Raw genomic sequence first — 23,004 nt, forward strand, 5'->3', positions numbered from 1 at the left:
TATTGAAACATGTAAGATTATTAAGGGTTTGGACACACAAGAGGCAGGAAACATGTTTCCGATGTTGGGGGACTCCAGAACCAGGGGCCACTGTTTAAGAATAAGGGGTAAGCCATTTAGAACGAAGATTAGGAAACACTTTTTCACACAAAGAGGTGAGTCTGTGGAATTCTCTGCCTCAGAGGGCGGTGGAGGCTGGTTCTCTGGATACTTTCAAGAGAGAGCTAGATAGGGCTCTTAAAGATAGCGGAGTCAGGGGATATGGGGAGAAGGCAGGAACAGGTTACTGATTGGGGATGATCAGCCATGATCACATTGAATGGCGGTGCTGGCTCGAAGGGCCAAATGGTCTACTCCTGCACCTATTGTCTATTTTGCAGATGATGTATGGAGCTTTGGGGAGTTTGGACTTAACTACTTGTGGCAGGACACCAAACCACTATTCTGCTACTGAGGATATAGCATTTATATGGCTGGTCATGTTGAGATTCAGGTTAATGCTGATCCTCAGAAATTTGATAGTCGGGTACTCAATGATCGCAATGCCATCAATTGTCTAAAGTAGCAAGTAAGACCCTCCCTGGATGGAGATAATCAATGTCTGGCACTTTTGTGCTTTTATCAACCACTTTTCTGTCCACGCTAAATGTTGTCTAGGTCAAATTATATGCAGGCCTAGACAGCTTCAATCTCTCTGAGAGCTGTGATTGGAATTGGAAAATTGTGTAATCATCAGCAAACATCCCTACTTCTAACCTTGCGATGAAGGGAAGATCATTGATGAAGCAATTGTAGACGGTTGGTATTGGGATACTTGATTGGAAGGGATTTATGCAATGAAGTCTTGGAACTGAAATAATTGACTGCGAACACTCATGTTCAATTTCCTCTGTGCAAAGTGTAACTCCAAACATTTGAATGATTTCCCCAAGGCGTCGGTTAATTTGAGTTCCGTGAGGAATTCCTGATGCCAAAATCAGTCAAGTGCTGCCTCCTTCCCAAGGACAGTCACTCTCATCTCACCTCTGGAATTCTGCTCTATGGTCCATGTTGAGATCACAGCTGCAATGAGGTATGGAGATGAGTGGTCCTGGTAACACCCACACTTGGAATCAGTCACATTATTGGTGACTAAGGGTACCAGAGCATGTAGGTCAACTGGGAAAATGGGCAAAGGAATGGCTGATGCAATTTAACTCAGACAAGTGTGAAGTGATGTAGGTTGAGTCATCCTCATCAGTGCACCCACATTGCCAGCCCTTGCATATTGATGTGGTGATCAAGAAAAGCATCACCATATTTATTTTCTCAGACATCTGAAAGATTTGACATGTTCATGTGGACTCTCACAACCTTCCACAGAATGATATAGGAAGTGTTTTGGCAGGTGCATTTCAACCTGGTATTCAGTTGTTCTGCTTTTGACCGCTTGAACTGGCTATCTCATCACAGGATCATCACTTCCTTCCATCCAATCCATCCTCATGGTGCATTGCATCAGGAAGGCTGGAAATATCGGCAAGGATGCCTGGGACCCTGATAGAATTGAATGGTGCCAGAATAGCAATCTTGCTCTTAAAATGAACAATACTAAAGAACTGATTGTTTACTTCAGGATGTGAAAGCTGAGGATCAATGAACCTGTCTAATGGCAGGATTTTGATGGAGAGAGTCAACAGCTTCAAGTTCCTGCCAACCATATCTCAGAACATCTGTTTTGGGTCCGGTACAATAAAGCATTTACAAAGAAAGTTGTATCGTGAACTAGTTCTGCAATTCGAACGTCTAATAAAGTTGTGATGACATGCTACAGTTAAACACATTGGCTAAACTTGAAGTATTGTGTACAGTACTCGTCACGAATATTAAGTAATTAAGATGATAAGGATGCAGAAAACATTCACAGAATGTTTCCTAGACTGGAGGGCTTGAGATTTGAGGAGAGAACGGATCGGCTGGGATTGTTTTCCTTGGATCAATGAAGGTGACCGTATAAAATTATCCTATTCCTTCGCTCCATAGATGCTGCCTCACTCGCTGCCTCACCCTTCTCCAGCTATTTTGTCTATCTTAGATAGTGTCATTGTCTTTTTGCCAGACAAGGGCATAGGATAAAAGTGAGAGGTGAAATATTTAAAAGGGATCTGAGGAGCAGATTTTTTACACAAATGGTGGTGGATATATATATATGTGTAATTAACTGCTCGAAAAGGTGATAGAGGTAGAACAATTACATCTAAAACACATTTGGGCAGGTACATGGATGGAAAGAGTTTAGAGGAAAATTAGCCACATGCAGGCAAATAGGATTAAAGGATTTAAAAAAAAATAGTTACAGCATAATCAGCTGTTAAAAAGCCAAAAAAACATTGATGAAGCTAAAATCTGAAATTAAACAGAAAATACTGAAACATGTAAAAATAACTTTTTCTCTGAACACAGTTGCTGCCTAACATGCTGAGTGTTTCCAACGTTTTCTGTTATGATATCAGATTTCAGCATCTTCAGTTTATTTCATTTCCAGTAACTGTCAAGGATTCAGTGCAGTTTCTTAGAATTGAAGCAGCAGTTTAACATACAATACAATACAATACAATACAATACAATTTATTTGTCATTTGGACCCCGTTGAGGTCCAAACGAAATGTCGTTTCTGCAGCCATACATTACAAAATGAAAAAGACCCGAGACACAACACAATTTACACATACATCCATCACATCGCTGTGATGGAAGGCAAAAAAACGTATCTCTCCACTGCACTCCCCCACCCCCACACCGATGTCAGAGGCAAAGTCAAAGCCCCCGGCGGGCGATGGCGATTGCCCCGCGGCTATTAAAGCCACGCCGGGTGATGCAAGGTCGCGCACCGGGTCTTGGCGTTAGAGCCCCGGCGGGCACTCGCAAAGTCCCGCGGCCATTCCAAGCCGCGCGGGGCGATGGTAAGTACCCGCTCCAGGTGCTCTTCAACCCCGCAACTCGGGCGGGAGAAGTCGCCGCTGCGGAAGCCCCGAAAAGCGGTCTCCCACCAGGGACCCGCGGGCTTCCGGTGTTGCCTTCCGCCAGACCCGCGGTTGTAGCCTCCGAATCTCCGGGGGTCGGGTCACAGCAGCGCTCCACCACCGCTCCACCCGCTCCGGACTCGGCCAGCCCTGTGACGGTGAGTAGTCTGCAGCTCCGCAACTGGAGCCCCAGGTCATTCCTGCTGGAGGCCACTCCATGTTGCAGCCCCAACGACAACAGAGACCCGACAAAGAAAAGGTCGGGTCTCCCGTGCAGGGGAAAGATTTTAAAGTTCCCCCCCAAACCCCCACCCCCCCACACACATACCCTGACAAAAAAATAAAATAAAAACTACATAGAGATAAAAATAATAAAAAGACAGACGGACTGCAGAGGCCGGTGCTGACGAGAGTCGCGCCGCCCATAGATATTAACATGCTAACACATTTTTTAAGTTTCAATTACATTTTGTAAGAATTTTACAGATTGTAGCTCACCACATTTTGAGAGTAATACAGGGGCCAACAAAGAGGTTGAGCCCCGCGAAGCTATCAGGAAATCAACAATGGCATTACATTTCAATGGGCAATGGTTCTTTATTATCACATGTACCAAGGTACAGTGTACCAGTGACATTTTTCCTTTTTTTGCCTACATTTCGGTAAATTATTACTCTACATAAACATAATCCCAGATTAAGTACAAAGTGTAGACAAATAACCCACCGAGACCATGTACAAGAGTCACTAGGTTTGGTGCCATTTTAATAGTCCTAGCTACAGCTGGCCGTAAAGACCCATTACCCTGGTGGCGTTGCAGGGTCAGCCTGCCAAGTGGAGCTCCACCACTGATCCATTGCACCATACCACCGTAGGTTGTGTCCGATCCAGTCGACCCCCAGGCTGCTGCAGATCCTCCAGCCATCGCCTTGATCGGGATCGGCCAGAAAACCATCGTCCCTCTCTTCACCTGGCTCCCTTTCAGCCTTTGTGCTCCAGGAGCACCTCCCGCAGCTGACCTTGAGGGTGCTCAAGGTACGACCTCCGTTCTTCTTACTTGCCATTTTGTTCTTGCATCTGCCATCGCCGACTCCCTCCATCCTCCTCTCTGCTTCTCTGGTCCTCGGAGATGAGCAGGGGCTTGGCTCAGCAGCTTTCCTCTTCAGGCGGGTTTCCTAGTTCTGTGACGGGTGAGCTAAGCCTGTTGCCAGAGGAAACAATTAGCAGATATGGCGACAGGATCAAGAAAAGCTTCTTATTCTATCTCATATTAAAAATGCTCAGTCTCAAGAATGCCTATGCTTTTGCAATTATTTATTTACATGAATCTAATTCTTCATCTTCCCCCCCTGCCCCCACCTCCTCAACAAAAACTCGAGTCACCTCATTGTGGAAAATACGATGTAAAGAAAATTAGCTTTTATGAGGCAAGACTTTAATGATCATTTCACACGATAGTTCAAACTACTGATTTCAGCAGTTTGTGCTCAGCCTATGCGTGGATCAGTTTGAATTTACATTTCACATCATAATAAAACCCACTGTTTAATTAGCTATGACGATGTTAGCATACAGAAATTGGATTTAATTGCCTGAGCTTGGTTGAAGTTTTTCAAGAGAGGCTGTTTTTAAAAAAATCCTGGAACCAAGTTAACTTTCCCATTCTGGCATTTGTTAGCACTTATTTCATTACAATTTCATCCACGAAGTTTGCACTTGGCATTTTGGCACCAGATCTGAAAATTTACTAAGTTTTGCATTTTTCATTTTATTTCTTTTCAGCTCATTAAAAGCATACTGTTGAGTAGCTGTTCCATTACTATTTGTTTTGTTTTATTGGACGCCTACATATTTCTGAACTGTTCTTCCCCTTGTTTATTTATGCACGCCATCTCCTTCCCATGTCCACACATCAGATGTTATTTTAATCTGTCTCTGAAGAAGTCAACGGGCATTTTTATTCAGAGCCCAATACTAGCATTCTACATTGGAGGTAAAATCATTCAACCAATGCATGAAATTCCATCACGACAAAGGAGTGTAGTCACATATTAGAGATATTGATCTGTAGCAATGGTTTTACAACTTCCATTGATATAGCATCTTAATGTAGTCAAAACGTGAAACATTGGCACTTCTCTGCCGTGTCATGACACAAAAAGAGAAAATCACGCAGAGCGCATAGAAAATATTAGATTAGAATTAGACATTCAAAGATTTTGTCAAGAAGGTAGATTATAAGAAGCATTTTAAAAGTGAAGAGATTTTGGAAGGGAATTTCTTGGAGGCAAAGCAATGATAGAGGTTAAAATTGCAGATGTAGGAAAGACCAGAATTGGTGAAGTACAGATATCTCAAAGAGTTAGACACCTGAAGAAGATTACAGAGATAGGAGGAGTGAAATCGCTTCAGCATTTGAAATCAACTGTGACTATTTTGAATCGACATGTGAAAACTGGAGATAGAAACAAAAAGCTGGAGTAACTCAGCAGGACAGGCAGCATCTTCGAAGGGCCTCGACCCGAAATGTCACCCATTCCTTCTCTCCAGGGATGCTGCCTGTCCCGTTGAGTTACTCCAGCTTTTTGTGTCTATCTTCGGTTTAAACAAGCATCTGCAATTCCTTCTTACACATGTGAAAACTGGAGTTGGTACAGAAGAGGAAACAGGGATGTGATGGGTGAATGGGACTTAGAGTTGGGGACTCACACAGCACAGAAACAGGTCCAATGTCACAATTGGCAGCTGAGTTTAGGATGGGTCTAAGAGTTATGAAGGGTTGAACAGGGGAGGGCAGCAAGAGTTTATTAGAATAAGAGAGGAAGAAATGTTTCCATTTATGTACCAACAATATATGGTGTCAGGATATCCTAAAGCAAAGTTATAGCTTTATAGGTTCAAGGTTCACATTTACTTGTCACATGTACCAATTAAGGTACAGTGAAATTAGTTACAATGCAGCCATACAATCAAAAAGAGCACAATACACAATAGAATTTAACATAAACATCCACCACAGCATTCTTCACTGTGATGGAAGACAATAACCTGCAATCAGTCGTCCTCCCTTGTTCACCCGTGGTCGGGGCCTTGACCCTCCGTAGTCGCCGCTACAGGCGGCCCGATGTTCAAGCCTTCTCGTCGGGATGATCGAAGCTCTGATGTCGAGACAGATCGAACACACAGTAAACACAGTTTCAACCACATAAAGTTTGATAATCCTGCAGCATGTGGTAAGCATAAGTATCCTGCACTTGCCATCAGTTCAAATCTAGCTGCAATCATATAGAGCTTTAAGATAACTTTTACACCTCTCCAAATGTTTTGGTCACAACGCCTTCAGTCAGTGCAGTGTAAACGGATTCCGTGTAAATAAATAGGAAGATACAACAACTGGAGTTTAGAAGAATGAGAAGTTCGCTAATTTAGCTTGGTGCTGACGTACGTTAAATAAGGAGGTGGCTTTTCCAGATCAGTATACAAACTGCAAATGCCACCCCAATAAGCGAGTTTGTATCTCAATAAACTCAAGGAATCATGGGACTTGTCAGTTAATTCAGGATTTTAAAAAAATGAATGCAGCGCTGTATAATCTGTGTATAAATTGTTAACTATTCTACCAAGGAATTAATCTAGAATTTGGTCAACTCAATAGCTTCCTTTCTTGTTCTGCTGTTCAAGAGGCTGGGGTGGGGTGGGGAAGGGGGTGGGGAAGGGGATGGGGAAGGGGGGGGTGGGGGGGGGGGGGGGGGAAGGGGGGTTGGGGAGGTCACAGGACAATTAAATGGCTAGAAATAGATGGAAAAAAATATTTGACAGTGTTCTCAGTCACTCCCCAGGATTAGCTGGCTCTCAAATGCTATGAAGGACTATCTATCTTATATTACTAAAACTAAGATCTTGACCGCTTTTGACTTTCTGTTTTGTGATTGCTGAGAGAACGTCGCCACTTACGGCCGTCATTTTTGGCCACCTTGCTCAGAGTCCCCCTCCGCCGGACTGGACTGGAGGATTTTTCCCATCGATGAAAAATCAGAGAGGTATTAATGTTTTTTTAAAGTTTGCCATTCTCTCTGCTGCCCCCGCAGAGGCGACGGACTATAAAACCTGGAGGTGTCGTGTCTCACTCAGTCTCTGTGAGACGGAGGAAGTGAGAGGGTCACGGCTCTCTGAGCTGTGAATAACAGTGAACGCACGTCTACTCGCTGGTGAGTCTCCTCGATGCGTTTGTAAAGTGGCTGCTGCCAAATTGTTTGCCTTTTTTTAAAGTTTGTTTTCAGAAAATGGATTGGCTGTAAAGTGGCTGCTGCCAAATTGTTTGCCTTCCCTTTTAAACAGCGTTCAGAAAATGGATTGATTGTGAAGTGGCTGCTGCCAAATTGCCTTGGCTTGGTTTTTAAATTTTTTTTTAAACTGCAACAGTTTTCGGATGGATAAAGCGTGAATAAACATTTTATTAGATCAGGACTGTGTTTAATTGCAAAATTGGCGCTCATTCCGTGACTTCCGCTTAGTGGCAAGATGGCTGCAATTACATAATTTCCGATTAGCATCAAGATGGCACTGACTGCGTCATTTTCGGTTTGTGGCAAGATGGAGCTGACTGCAGAAGGCAGAGTGACGACGTCGTTGAATAATTCAAGAGAGCTGACTGCTCTGTCTATGGTGAGTGTGTTTGTTGGATGTTATTTAAAGCACGTTTTTGCATCAGCAACAGCCGCCTCTACAGGAGGCTTTAAACGTTTGATCATTCGGTTTATACACTGTATGTTTACCACGTTCTGAAGTTACTTGGCATTAGTATTCGTTGTGTGTGTGTGTGTGAGTGTGTGTGTGTGTGTGTGTGTGTGTGTGTGTGTGTGTGTGTGTGTGTGTGTGTGTGTGTGTGTGTGTGTGTGTGTGTGTGTGTGTGTGTGTGTGTGTGTGTGTATATGTGTGTGTGTGTATATATATATATGTATGTGTGTGTGTGTGTGTGTATATGTCTGTGTGTGTGTGTATGTATATGTGTGTGTGTGTGTGTGTGTGTGTGTGTGTGTGTGTGTGTGTGTGTGTGTGTGTGTGTGTGTGTGTGTGTGTGTGTGTGTGTGTGTGTGTGTGTGTGTGTGTGTGTGTGTCTGTGTGTGTGTATGTGTGTGTGAGTGAGTGTGTGTGTGTGTGTGTGTGTGTGTGTGTGTGTGTGTGTGAGTGTGTGTGTGTGTGTGTGTATGTGTGTGTGTCTGTGTGTGTGTGTGTGTATGAGTCTCTGTGTGTGTGTGTGTCTGTGTGTGTGTGTGAGAGTCTGTGTGTGTGTATGTGTGTGTGAGTGTGTGTGAGTGTGTGTGTGTGTGTGTGAGTCTGTGTGTGTGTGTGTGTGTGTGTGTGTGTGTGGGGGGGGGGGGTGTCCCCCTTCCCGTTGGTACGGGGCTTTTGCATTTTTCAGCTTGAAATTGTGCAATATGGTGCATACTGTAGCGAGTCTTTTAACACACGAATGCACTATATATGCTATAAATTGGATTAGCTATGAATAAGGTTGGACTAAATTACATTCCTAATTACATTCCACAGTAGAGCCCAGGTTCTGATCAACACGTGCAGCCCATGAATGATCTTAGTACATTCATGTATGGAAATCAGATTATAATCAAACACGGCCCATGTTGACCAACCTGGGTCTCACTGCGCACCAGGTACTACTCCTGACCCTGACTTCAGTTGCATACCTTCTCTCATTCCTGACCCTGAGTCCAGCCTTACACCTGACCAAATTATCTATAACAAAATTTGCTACATCCATTGGCTTCCTTGTTATCTAACATGCTAGTTACTTTATCAAAAAAGTCATCAATTGGTTGAACACAATGTATCATCCATAAAATTATACTCACTCAGCTGTATAAGTATTCTGTTACAATTTCTTTCATTTTCCTAACAAACTGTCCTGAAGTCATTTTCACCCTCAATATTTTCAGTATTTTGCTGTCTTCCTCTCAGCAGGGACTTTTCCGAAATGCAAAGTCCAATAACTATATATTTAAGCAATATTATTCTATTAAATGTGATCTTGAGAGTACATTATATTTTCTGTAGTATTCATAACACAACAATGATTAAAAAAAGATCTTTGTTTTGATTGCACCTACTAACATGCATACATTATTATATTACAGTTAATATGTACCAAGGGTAAATTTTTGATCCAATGCTCCCCATTCCCAATTACTTTTACAGGGCTGCCAACATTGGGTGAGAGTTGGGAGTGAGAAATTGCGAGAGACCAAGCCCGAGGGTACGTAGTAACCGGGGGGTGGGGGGTGGGGGGGAGGGGGTGGGAGGGGGGTGGGGATGGGGGGGGGGGGGGGGGGGGTAAATTGAAGTGATTGAAATCCAAGTGAAGTTTAAATGGCATCATAAAAGTCAAACCTCCGGAATGGATGATATTCATCACGTGGTTGGTTGGGGTCAGTATCAGTACAATTACTATATTAAACTTTGAATCTTCAGATGTCCTGGTTCAAGCTAAAACTAAAGACAAATAATAATCTCCTCACACATTCCCCTGCAAGTATCTCTGTCACTCCTTTAAAATATTCCCCTTCTTTGAACAAGCTCTTAAATATTGCATCTGAATCAGTTTCCATCTGATTACACTCCTTGAGGATGTTCATCTATATGTTCAATTAATAAAACAATGAGATTGAGGACATTTCTATTCAATCTGTCAAAGGAATTGGTGGGGGGGGGGGGGGGGCTAGAAATAGACAGTGAGGTAAACAAACATAATAGTTGAGTGGCAAATGACAATAGTGCTACCTTCCCAATATTTAACTGAAGGAAATAATGGGTTATCGGGGCTGTATGTTGTGACAGACAGCCTGACACCTTGCATGTCATTTTAATATCACACTTATCCCATCCCCTGGATAATCCACTATGAGAAGGAGTATAATGGTCTTATTTAGTGCTAGATCTGCAATGATCAATATGCAGAAAGCATCATGATCATATATTAGCAAGGGTGTATGTGGTTGGATGTATAATGATGTGATATTGTATAGGGTATATAATTATCCCATGAGGATAGGGAGGATGTACAATTATTTTCTATTGGGCATGGAGTGTACAATTTCTGAACTTAGCCAAGCTGGTGAACAATGATTTTAAATTGTGCAAGGCTTATAAATATCTGATATTGAGCGGGCTGTAGATCCACAATTATCGTGTAGGCTTAATGATGGTTCAATATGCTGGTGGAATTCAACAGATTAGGCAGCATGTGGAGTGAAATGGGCAGACAATGATTCAGTTCAGGTCCCTCCTTCAAACTGATAAAGAGTTCTGTCCTAAGCATCAGTCTATTGATTTTGAAAAGGGGGATTGATAATCTCATGTTGTAGAATGTATATAATGACTTGATATTGGCAAGCTTTCCAAATGATCAAAAATTAAATATAGTGTATGTGTATGGGAGAAATGGGAGAATTATATGGTGTTATTTATCAAATTGTAGTTAGTGACTGATGTCAACCAGATTTTGCAGTTATTTATCTCCAAATGTGAGTTATACCCACAGAGATGCAGAAATACAGCAAGGAAACAGGCCCTTCAGCCCACCGAGTCCACACTGATCATTGATCACCCATACACTCGTTCTATCTTATCGTAAGTTTGCATCCTACACACTAAGGGTAATTTACAGAGGCCAATTAACCTACTAACCTGCATGCCTTTGGACTGTGGGAGGAAACCGGAGATCCTGGAATAAAAACGACGCGGTCCCAGGGAGAACGTGCAAACTCCGTACAGACTACACCCGAGGTCAGGATTGAACCCAGGCAGTGAAGAAAGCGAATGGTATGTTAGCATTCATAGCAAAAGGATTTGAGTATAGGAGCAGGGAGGTTCTATTGCAGTTGTACAGGGTCTTGGTGAGACCACACCTGGAGTATTGCGTACAGTTTTAATCTCCTAATCTGAGGAAAGATATTCTTGCCATAGAGGCAGTACAGAGAAGGTTCTCCAGGCTGATTCCTGGGATGTCAGGACTTTCATATGAAGAAAGATTGGATAGACTCGGCTTGTACTCGATAGAATTTAGAAGATTGAGGGGGGATCATAGAAACTTACAAAATTGTTAAAGGACAGGCTAGATGCAGGAAGATTGTTCCCAATGTTGGGGAAGTCCAGAACAAGGAGTTACAGTTTATGATAAGTCGTTTAGGACCGAGATGAGAAAAACCTTTTTCACACAGAGAGTGGTGAATCTCTGGAATTCTCTGCCACAGAAGGTAGTTGAGGCCAGTTCATTGGCTATATTTAAGAGGGAGTTAGATGTGGCCCTTGTGGCTAAAGGGATCAGTGTGTATGGAGAGAAGGCAGGTACGGGATACTGAGCTGTATGATCAGCCATGATCATATTGAAGTGCGGTGCAGGCTCGAAGGGCCGAATGGCCTACTCCTGCACCTATGTTCTATGTTTCTATGTTTCTATGTCTCTGTCATTGTGAGGTAGCAGCGCTACAAGCTGTGCCACCCCCCTAAGTGCCATTGTGCTGCCGTTTCTTAATAATTCAGAAGTGAAATCTCCACCAAAATGGTGTTTCAGCTCTCATCTGTTGTTTTATTACAGGTAGATTTTACTATCCTGATCTTTCCCTGCCCGGCCCATCATTTCTCACTTTCCACAACTTATTGACACTCAACATTCTACTTATGAGATCCTAATCCGCAGACTAGTTCACTTGTTACCATTATGTTGACTGACCTATGATAGTTATCAGCCAAGCAGCAGTTTGATTGTGAAATTCTGATCAGAGGTTTCAAATTCCAACATGACTTTGCTCCATCAAATCTCTCAATATTTTTTAGTCTTACAGCATTTGCGATCTTGGCACTGCTTTATTTCTATCCTCTTGCACATCACTGAAGTTACATTTACAGCTTTCTGGTTTAATGTAGTAATAAGGAACTGCAGATGCCGGTTTATTCTGGGTTAATTTTCTTCTTTCAGCATCCCCCTAAAGCTCATAGTTGTGACCAATTTATTCACTTATCCAAATAACTGCATGGAGAAATATTAGCAACTTTTGGACAAAGGAAACAAATCAAATAATAGTCCGTGAAATATTTTGCCACTAGAGGATAGCATCTTTAATGCAGGAAAGACCATAACCATAAATCCTTACCCAACTGTTTTACCATGCAATTCAACATTGCCATGTGTTTGGTAATGCTTCCGTGGTATGTGTTCCTGTATTAAAGATGCCACACTACTGTGATACCATGTTCCGCAGTCTTTTTTGGTTTGTTTCCAATTTTCCAAAAATGCAAGCAATTCTCTATGTTGACAATTGTCTTTCATTTTACCAAATTTAAACAGGTACACTATAATGTACCAAATTTAAATAGGTGAAAACCATTTAAGATATATCCAACACATTGCTTCCTACACGTGGATAGCGTTTGCAGAAATAAATAGGTTTTCAATTTACCAGCAGGATAAAGTTAAAAGTTAAAGGAAACATATCTTAGATAATACAAAAGAAGAAAACAATCCCTAGCTGAAATACTGGGATTAAATTTCCAAAGTGATTTTCCCACTTAACTGCCTTAATTCCATAAAAAGAGTTGCAAAACTGAACAAAAATGCATTAACATACATGACTGGTCAAAAGAATCCTTGCAGAGTTTTCTCCAAGCATTGGCCAAATGCATAGAAAGTAACAATAAGCATCTCAATAAGTAGAGTAATTGGTAGGCATTTGCCTTCAGTGCCTGAACATTAAGTATTACTTGAATGGAGTGCATAAAAAACAAATTATGGGAAGTATGCATACAGTACAATACAATACAATAATACTTTATTCGCCAAGTATGTTTTGCAACATACAAGGAATTTCTTTTGCCAGGTCAGTCATACAAATAAAAAGCAACAGAACACACAAAATAGATTTTAACATAAACATCCACCACAGTGACTCCTCCACATTCCTCACTGTGATGGAAGACGAAAAAAAAATGTCCAATCACTTCCCATGTTTGTTCTCCCACGGTTGGGAGCCTCGAGCCTTCCGTTGACGGGGTAATCTTACTCCCGTAGCCGGCGGTCGGGCCCTCCGAGTTGGGGCGATCAAGCTCCTGCATCAGCGGGAATTTCAGCTCCCTGCGCCAAGCGATCTGACCCTGGGTCGGGGCTTGTCAAACCTTCTGCGTCATTGGAGCTCCCGTAATTTACGGTCTCTACCCGAGACTGTGAGCTCTCGATGGTAAAGTCCGCTGGCCGCGGATGGAGTGATCCCAGGCAAGGGATCGGCTCCGAAGGTAAGTCCACGCCCCTCGGTGGGGCTCAAAGTCAGTTCCGAGTGAGGCCTCCAGCTCCACAATGTTAGGCCACAGAGCGTCCGCAGATACGAACCGGAAAACAATTGCATCTCCAGCAGGGTAAGAAATTGAAAAAAACTTTCCCCCTCCCCCTCCCCCACATAAAACAAACCAGAGAACATTAACACTTACTTTTAAAACACACTAAAAATAACAAAAAAAAGAGACGTAAAACAGACAGACTGTTGGCGAGGCTGCCAACCGTGCGTTACCCCGCATGACATACAAAATCAGCTAGATTTTCCTTCCACTTTGAAATTCAAAAATGGCTTCCACTGTATAAAGTGCGTGCATATAGTTCAAACACATACAAGGATGAAATATCTTTCAAACCTATGTGCAGTGATCCATCAGTCAAGGAAGAAAGGACAAAGCACGGTCAATCTATCAGAGTCAAAATACTGCCGGAAAACAGCAATGAAGACTAGGCTTCCTCAGCTTATCTGTTCATACTCACGAAAGCAAAGAGAAATTGTGAATCTGGCAATCAGGTGGATATTTCTGAAAGTGTTCAAAAGAATTAAGTGGCAAGGTAAAGTTCATGCGTGACTTTTAATTCCAATTTAACTCTCACTGCTGTAAGGCAGTGTAGTACACAGAGTGCTTGACGTATAGGGTTGCAATAAATTTTCACTAAAAGTTTTTTTAATAAGGTTTCAACCAGTTCATCTATCCCCTATCCTTTCCATAGTGACCTTTACCCTTGCTTTTCCTAAAATTCCAAAACAGCCAATGTTGATGAAACATATAATGGCTCCTTTCCTGTGCAGTAAAGTCGGCTGTAAAGTCTGGTAATTAAGGTAACCAAGGAGGCTGAGCCCAGCAGGCTAATGGTGCACCAAACACTTTTATAACTTCAAACGATATCAAAGTCACAGGAGTGGGCTCAGAGCTGAACTGGTTTGAATTAAGCTCACTTCCACACGCTCTGCCCAAAGAAAGCTCCAACCTTCTGGATTTCATTACAGCTAATTATCTTATCTTTTTCATCTCAAGCTTGACCTCAAGGCTGGTAGGCAGCTAGTCAGTATGTTTGTGTGGTTGTTTAAGAAAGCCTGTAGTCATTCAATGTCCCTAGGACCTGCTAATTAAAACACTTACCCACTACCTCTGATAATTAAATATGATAATAATGCAAGCCCAAATAATCTTACTCACTCTTACCTTTAATTTTATTGTTTACCATATGAAACATTTCCAAATGGGTTATTTTCATGGTTTGTTCACAAAGTTTGATCATGAAAGAACTATTGTTCAGATTTTGAACTTCGTATTTACTTCCTGAATTCCTGTAGAATTCCTAATTATTGTGCAAACGTGGGGTTTGAATAATAAGACCTGAATTAACCTCAGTCTCCCCAGAAGGAATGGGGAATGTGAGTGGCAACATTTGTAGTTGCCTGCTTCTCATTGCTTTCTCACCTCCAGTTTCTAACTCCTGAGCTTATGTCAGCATTGTTATATCTGTTACAGGCAGGGCATGAATCCACTTGATATTCAAATACAGGATCTGTTGATGTAGTTTGGGCCTAATTGTGAGTTACTCTTTGGTTCCTTGTACCTTTGTACCTTTAGTGCTGGAGGTCAGATGGGTCTGCGGTGGGTGCTGGAGGTCGGATGAGGACAGCCCACCAAGAGGACAAAGTGGGAAAGGACAAAGCGGGGCCCGGCGTGGGGGGGGGGGGCCAAGGAAACAACGAGGGGCCCAGCGTGAGGTGGGGGGGGGGGGGGGGGGGGGCATTGAGAGAAAAAAGAGGGACTATTGGCGACTACTTTGTAACTTTGTTCATGTGCTAAACGTGGCGAATCTTTGCATACTTTGTGTATGGTATGCAAAACAAAGAATTTCACGTTGAGATGTCACATTTGATAATAAAATATCAATCATTCACAGACACCATTAAAATCTATCAATGGGTAATTTGGGACCATAAAAGGCCAAAAAAGTATTTTAAGATCAATTTGTAGTTGGGATGGTACATTCTTCCACAATAAAAATCTATGCAGCTCCTGCCATTTAGGTCCTCTCCCTTGCCTATGTTTGGCTCTAGATGTTGTCCTTCCCTCATAACTTACCTCTGTGTTGGGGATAATCTCCTGAGTACCTGATAGAAGTGTTTTGATCAACAAAATCTTGCTCACCAGATTGAAAGTCAGTTAGTTTTGGAAACATTTAAAATGGAGCAATCAACAAGCTGAGTGTTTCCTGCCGACCCAAGCCCTGCATAAAACCATCACTGGCTATGTTAATCCAATTAATGAATTGATTAAGATAAGATATGCCATTTATTCCTTGACAAGATTGGAATATCAAACTCATATACAAAATTATTACTTGAATAGCATTCTAATTTTTCATAAAAAACTGGCATCATAAAAGTAAGTAAGTAACATTTATTTATATAGCACGTTTAAATCAACTCGCGTTGAGACCAAAGTGCTTTACATAGAAAAAAATAAAAGAATTAAGCTTCCGTACATCCATAGAAAAATTAAAATTAAGAAAAATGACACAACATATTGTATAATTCAACACAAACGTCCCCCCACAACAGAATTAAAAAATTTCCACTGTGGGGAAAGGCATCAGAAAGTTCAGTCCCCTCCCTCTGTGATCACCCGAGGTCGGGGCCTATTTGTGGCCTCCGCAGCCAGTCCGATGTTTTCAGGCCCTCTTGCCAGAAAGCTGGAATGCCGGCATCGGGTGAACACTCCTCGGCGGCTTGGAAATGTCTGGAGCGGCCGCTTCCTCCCCGGAGACCGCGGCACCCGAAGTCTTCAGACCGTGCTGGTTGGAGCTCCGACTCTGGTGATCTTGAATCCCAGGCTCCGCGATGTTTAAATCCAAGCGCCGCCCGCGACTGGACGCTCCGCGGCCACAGCTCCTCGGATGTTGGTCGGCGGTCACAGTACTCCGGAGCTTACCGCACGACAACCCGGTAAGGCATCACCCACTCCGTGTTGGTGTCCCAGCGCTGCACCGCCGCCGAAGCTGTAGTCCCGGCCGATCCCGACAGGAAACGCTGCAACAGTCTGATGGTAGGCCGCGAGGAAGGGGCGAAGAAGCAGCTCGGAGGGAAACCGCCTCTCCGACCAGGTAGGGACCAGGAAAAGTTTCCCCCTTCCCCTCCCCCCACCCACCACATAAAAGAAGACCTCCAAAGGCTAAAGAGTGCAAACCCTGAGGAGAGTATTTCCTTCATCCATTACTATTTATCTTTGAATGCATAAAGTAGACAAACCTTTACAAATGGAAATTTGAATAAATTGGATTAACTGAAGTTTATATGAGTTGACATGGATGAAAACCAATGAAACAATTTTATAAATGGATGCTCAGGATGATGATAATGAAGATAAGAAAGTAGTAGTGGAGTAGAGTAATCATATGAGTGAATAATGTCAGTGACTGTACTCAAGATCTGTCATTCATTCTACCTCTCCATAATAACATCGAAGTAAATCAATCCTTCCTATGGGAACGGGGTAAACAGGATTGGTGTCTGAACCTTTTGCATCATCTAGTAATTCTAAGTGTACAATGTATTCTTGGTCCAAAAAGACCAAATCAGCCAGATTTGAATCAGGATAATCAAAATGTTTACTAATATACACATATTAAAAGTCTTCAATTACATATTAACCTTAACCTTGGCTGATGACTTTAAAATATTTTTGGCAGCTAGCTCTCATCTATATATCCAGCACATGGATTGCATCCAACACCAAAGGCTTCTTAACGTATTCACAAGGATTATTTTATAAATCTGTATCATAAATAAAATATAATTATTTTATGTACATGACAAAATATAATTTTCAATCCTTCAAAATTCTCAATGATCAATTTAATCACAGCTTCAAAGTCAATCATTTCATCATGGTTCCTTATTATATCTTGAATTATTGAATTGCAACATTTTTCCTATTTTCTGATTGTTCTGCATTGGTGATAAGTAGTTTGCTTCTAGACCAGAGCAAAAACACTGAGTGAGAGCATGCGAACAAACCGTGATACACTCGAATGGTTTAGATAGCATCACACTTAATCATTCAAACTCTTTTTTTTAACTACTGCTTAGAACATACCCTCTCAAGCAGTATTTTGTTTAAATAGAATAATCTAGTGGTATCTTGAAATTAAATGTCAATTATTGTTCATTGCTTCCATTGTACTTGCATTCTTCATTAACGTTCCAAACCAAGAGATTTTGCTTTTAAACACATCTCCAATTTTGCGTCTTGAAGCAGGAAGATTGGTGCACAGTAACATCACAATTTTAGGCTACGTTTGTACTGAAAGCCAAATCACATTTTCATGACTATTGTCCATATCATGCACACTGCATGATACACCACACAGACAAACTACTTTTCAAGGCTTGAGACCAAATAAACCCAAACATATATCACTCAGCAAACCTCTCGCCTGACAAACTTTGATTTTTTTCAGAGATCCAAGCCAAGTAGAGACACTAAATTACAGACAATAATTTTGATAACGTAAAGGGGCTGTCCCACTTGGGCGACCTAATTGGCGAGTTTAGAAGAGTTTGAAAAAAATGACATGTTGAAGACCTCCATCAACTATGTAGAAGACCTCCTTCGACTATGTTGAAGACATGTTCGACTAGCTACGACTAGCTATGTCTAACTTCGGGAAAATTGGACACCAAATAGTGGAGTGAAGACAACCTCCTTCGATCTCCTTTGACCTCCCTTCGACCTCCCTTCGACTTTGATGAAGACTATCTACGACTACCTTCGACTACCCTCGACTACCTACGACTAACATGTCGACCTACTACGATCTACCACAACTAAATCTACGAGTAAAAAAAGTATCAATTTTTTCCATGGCTACCTTTTTTTACTGGCATTTTTTAATATATTGAAAAAAACGCCGCGACCTAGCTGAGGCCTCGAGTACGCGGAGACCACTCTCGAGCATGAAGGAGAGTTACAAAGACCTCCTACAACCTCATGTCGACCATGCTGCGAGTATGTTGAGGGCAAACTCACCAGAACCCGCAGATTAAGTCGCCCAAGTGGGACAGGCCCATTATGCAGGTTAGATTTTTAATTAAGCTTAATGATTTGTAGATGAAGGATGTAACATTTGATTAAACAAAAATTGTACAAATTATAAGGAACAATGGATTCTGATTTGAGAGACAATAATAGGATGGTGGTCAGCATTGAATGGAATAACCCTCACTCTTTTTTGATGCAAACCCTGTTTAGCTGACATCAATAGTTTGGAGTCTGAAACCCCTTTTTTTTTTAACCAAATTAGTGAAGTTGGAACTAAAGGCTGCAAATCAAAATTATTACAAACAAATATAGAGTACTTTACGTAGACAGCAAAATAAAAAGCATGAATGTGTCGAAATGGCTAATGCTTATTCAATGTGTTCGATCTACACATAGCAAAAGTCGACAATGCCAAAAAAGTGTATTTTGGCTGATTTGTCTATGTATTTGAACTCATAATGTGTATTACAAGTCACGTCATATAATTGAAGATACACACAAAATGCTGGAGTAACTCAGTGGGTCAGGCAGCATCTCTGGAGAAGAGCAATAGGTGACGTATGGTTCGAGACCCTTCTTCGGATCTGAAACATCACCTATTCATTTTCTCCAAAGATGCTGCCTGGCCCGCTGAGTTGCTCCAACATTTTGTGTCTATCTTTGGTGTAAACCAGTATCTGCAGTTCCTTCCTACATATCAAACTTATATGGTTCTGGATGGCACATTGGTACAGCTAGTGGACCTGTTGCCTCATTGCTCTATGACCTGGGTTCAGTCTGGGCCTCCAGAGCTGTCTGAGTGAAGTTAGTTGAATTCCTCGAGGTTCACTGGTTTTCTCCCACATCCCAAGTGTAGGTTGGTAGCCTAATTGACTACTGTAAATTGCCCTGAATAAGTAACTAGTGGAATCTGGGGGGTGTTGGTGACATTGTGGGAAGAATTAAGTATTAGGATTAGTAAGCCTACGTAATGTGAAATATGGGAGGGTCAAATGCTGTAGCCAATGTACAGAACAAACTTAAAATTGATACCGAATATCAAGTTTCGGCGTTATGAGGAAAGACTTGAGAAACTGGAATTTTCAGGCAGGAATGCGGCTGACGAGTGATAAAGAACTTAATCCTGAATTGGACTTTACATTCTGCAGAAGAGCACAGGTTCAATCTATTAAAAGTTCACTTCACACTGATACCAGGAAATTCTTCTTCACACGCAGATCAATCAACACTTTGATTGAACTTTCAGTGAGTGTGCTGGAGACAATTGGTGAAATGCAGAATATGGAGACTATGGATTTGTTCTATGTAGGAAAGAACTGCAGATGCTGGTTTACACCAAAGATAGACACAAAATACTGGAGTAACTCAGCGGGACAGGCAGCAACTCTGAAGCAGAATGAGTGACTATAAGGGTCGAGACCCTTATTCAGACTAAAGAAGGGTCTCATCCCAAAACGTCACCTATTCCTTTAATCCAGAGATGCTGCCTGTCCTGATGAGTTACTCCAGCATTTTGTGTCTATCTATCGATATGTTCTTGATAAGTGAAGCAAATCTTCCAATCTTATGAACCACTTGCCAAACAATCAGTATCCTTTTTTTTACACAGTATATTGACTTTGATTTTAAGATCGCTTAAATCTGTTATTACACATTATTCCTTTCTCTAATCTGTTCACTTGGAGATAGATTTATTAGTATGTTTGGAACTCTTGATTGTCCAATATAACTATCCATTTCCATGTTTCTATTTGCAAGTAAAACTGAATAAATATCCAGTTTAATCTAAACATGAAAATACAACACTGTGAACAGTTCAAAATGACTGAAGTATATTAAAATACATCTGACACAAATTTAAATCAAGCACACTTCTTCAATATTCTTTGTGAAACAGTTTAAAGCTTTGAAGTTGATCAAACATCACTACAGGTGGGTACACCTGAACGCTGTAAGGTATTCCATATCTCCCGTAGGAGAATCAAGACCACCTGTCCATGCAATGTTCACAGTGAAGCCTTCATCGGGACCACTTCCAACCTGAAAACAGAACAGCTCTAAGAAAAGAAAATACATATTTTTGCTTAAAATACCTTTGAAACCAACTTCAAAGAGCATGCCAAAATCAGCCAGATGATGCTTGACAAGCACTGGTAGGGGCTGTGCATTTGGTCTGTGCTGACAATTTTGGACAATTTTGCAATCCACAGCAATTTAAAGTGCAACAGCGGAGAATGAGATAATTAGGAATAATCATGCAATGCAATTAGACCAGAACGATAAAAGAGGCCGATGAGAAATGCAACCTACTTCTTCTGGGGGCTCCACTGCCAGGGAAGAAGTTTGCTTCATCTGAACTGTGGAGGAAAATATAAAGCACCTTGAGGTCATTATAAAAGGCTTGCTGTGTACCGTTACCATGGTGAACATCCTAAAGGTGAAAGGAAACAAATGACAAATGTAATAACGTCTAGCCCTGCTTTAAAGGTCACTTTTGCCTCCCCCCCACCCCCCCCTCCTCCTCTCAAACTTCCTGAATCTTCAAATAAATTACTCCTTAATGTGCTCATTTTTTAAGCTTGTTTCTTTATTCAGGAAACCATAGTAAACATGCCCTGGAGACTGCAATAGAGCAGGCACTGAGAAATTCCAGCCCTACTCTGCATTTAGATATTTATATTCTAGGTCCTCGGTGATGGAATCTTACATCCCACTTTAGACAAGAATTTTATGACTTATTAACTGCCAACAGTTCATAACCCCTTAGGATTAATTAGCTGCTTGAATAAGTCTCTAAAGCCTCCAAAGAAAATCAAATGTTACATTACAAAAAACACATCTTTTTTAAACATAGTCTGTATGGCACAACAATTAAGTGGGTTTCCATTCAATGACAAGTTTAGTTTCCTAAAGTAGCATTCACGAAGTCTATTGCATTAGGTTCTGGAAGCTTCTTACCTAGCAGTCCAAAACCTGTGAGGAAGTGGCATTACCTGTACTTATGGAGGAAGTGATGTAAAATATTAGGATTTAAAAAAAAGATAATTCCTTTCATAGATTAGTTAGCTGTTGAAAGGTTTGGCCTCTTTCCTCATTGTCAAGTTACACACAGCCCTGATGATGGATTATTTCAATTTTTCTTTCCATGCCTGCTTTCTGGACTGTTGTGAAAAGCATGTTTTTCTAAAGTAATCAATGTAATCTTGAAGGATTTCCATTGTTAGGATGACACCAAAAACCTAAATAACCCTAAACATTTACAAACATGTTGAATGCATTTGGCAGACCTTTAGGACTGCATCCTTTATCTTATAACTAGCTATACATTAAAAAAAAAGGATTTGTATGAATACTGTTTAACTTATTTTAGGAATTATTATTCAGGATCGTGGTGAAATGATTTATCACTTGAGAAAGTGTTTGAATTACATACAGGTGGGACTGATCATTATTCGATGCCAAACTTGATTTCCTCTGGTTAGATTACTGCATCACCTTGTGAACTGTAGAACAGTCAAATATATTCTATCCATTTGTCAGTATTTAGTTTTCAAAACCAATTGAGACTCTTGCAATATTATTTGCAACCTAAATGCTTAATGTATGGTTATTTTTAAATGTGCTAAGAAGTTTTCAGCACTACCCAGAGGCTGCTTGCAATTTAGATGGCACAGTTTATCCTGTAGATATCCAATAATTCATGCATATCATATGCCTTTTGTTGACTACACAATAGTCATTGAATTATAGTCTAACATAGTCTGTTTACAAACCTGTCATACTGCTGCTGCAAGGAAGAATTGCATTGTTACATTCAAGTGCATATGGAAATAAAACACTCTTGACTTTCAACTCTCTTGAATTTTGACTTCCTTCCGCAAAGTCATTATTATACAATACCTGATGTTCATAGCATTTTCATAAATTACTGACAAATTATTTTTGACAAACTATTGGAAATTAGTAGCTCTACGTTGAGATTGTCATCAATAACAACTATTTGCTATGTCACAGCATTTGTATCGTAACAAAAAGCAAGTGCGATTCACACAGTATAATGTGGGTTTGCTCAAGAGCACTGGAATTAGATTTCATGAAGAGAAGCTTTTGATAACGGGAAAATAAATGCTGAAGAAACAGAAAAGAAACAACTTCGGCTCAGTTGCAGGCTCCTCCACTAAAATGTACTGGTCGACAGAGTTGGAGGATCACAAGATACAAGCAGAGATGCCGGATAGAAGCATTTTAGGGAGTATGATGAGAAGGTTTGGAAACGAGTACAGTATTCTAAATACTGTTAACTGAAGGACTAGAATTTGTTGAACCTCTGGTAAGAACAAGGATATTTGGGCCATTTCGAAAAGTGTGACTTTGAGAAGAGAGTAAGGTGTGGAGATCTGGAGGATTTAGCATCTATGGCATAATTCAATGCAAATGTGCTCTGAATGTTCATTTGATATGGAATTTCTGGCAGCAAATAACCTCGCTCAAAATTCAATAAACTTTCTTTTTTTTTATAACATTTTCAGTTCTTATAGAAGTATAATTGAGGATTTCAAAGAGATTCAAGGGCTTAGATGCATATTAAAAACTTTTTGAATTTAAC

General features: G+C 41.1%; 1 protein-coding gene across 3 annotated transcripts in view; it reads right to left on the minus strand.

Moving 5' to 3' along the window:
- Window positions 1-3,631: 3,631 nt before the first annotated feature.
- LOC129712866 (histone deacetylase 9-like) overlaps window positions 3,632-23,004 on the minus strand; it is a 41,033-nt gene continuing 21,660 nt past the window's right edge. For 2 of the 3 annotated variants that reach the window (XR_008726151.1, XM_055661598.1), the window contains exons 3-4: window positions 20,709-20,829; window positions 19,019-20,438 (exon numbers count right to left, since the gene is read on the minus strand). Coding sequence is in view for 2 of the 3 variants with exons in the window: in XM_055661598.1 (XP_055517573.1) it covers window positions 20,325-20,438; window positions 20,709-20,829 (235 nt within the window). In the remaining variant the exon portion in view is untranslated. Of the gene's footprint in view, window positions 4,204-19,018; window positions 20,439-20,708; window positions 20,830-23,004 lie in introns of those variants that run through there. The other variant, XM_055661603.1, reaches the window with a different exon arrangement.

The sequence above is a fragment of the Leucoraja erinacea genome, chromosome 2, assembly GCF_028641065.1.
Source record: "Leucoraja erinacea ecotype New England chromosome 2, Leri_hhj_1, whole genome shotgun sequence".
Classification (NCBI taxonomy): Eukaryota; Metazoa; Chordata; class Chondrichthyes; order Rajiformes; family Rajidae; genus Leucoraja; species Leucoraja erinaceus.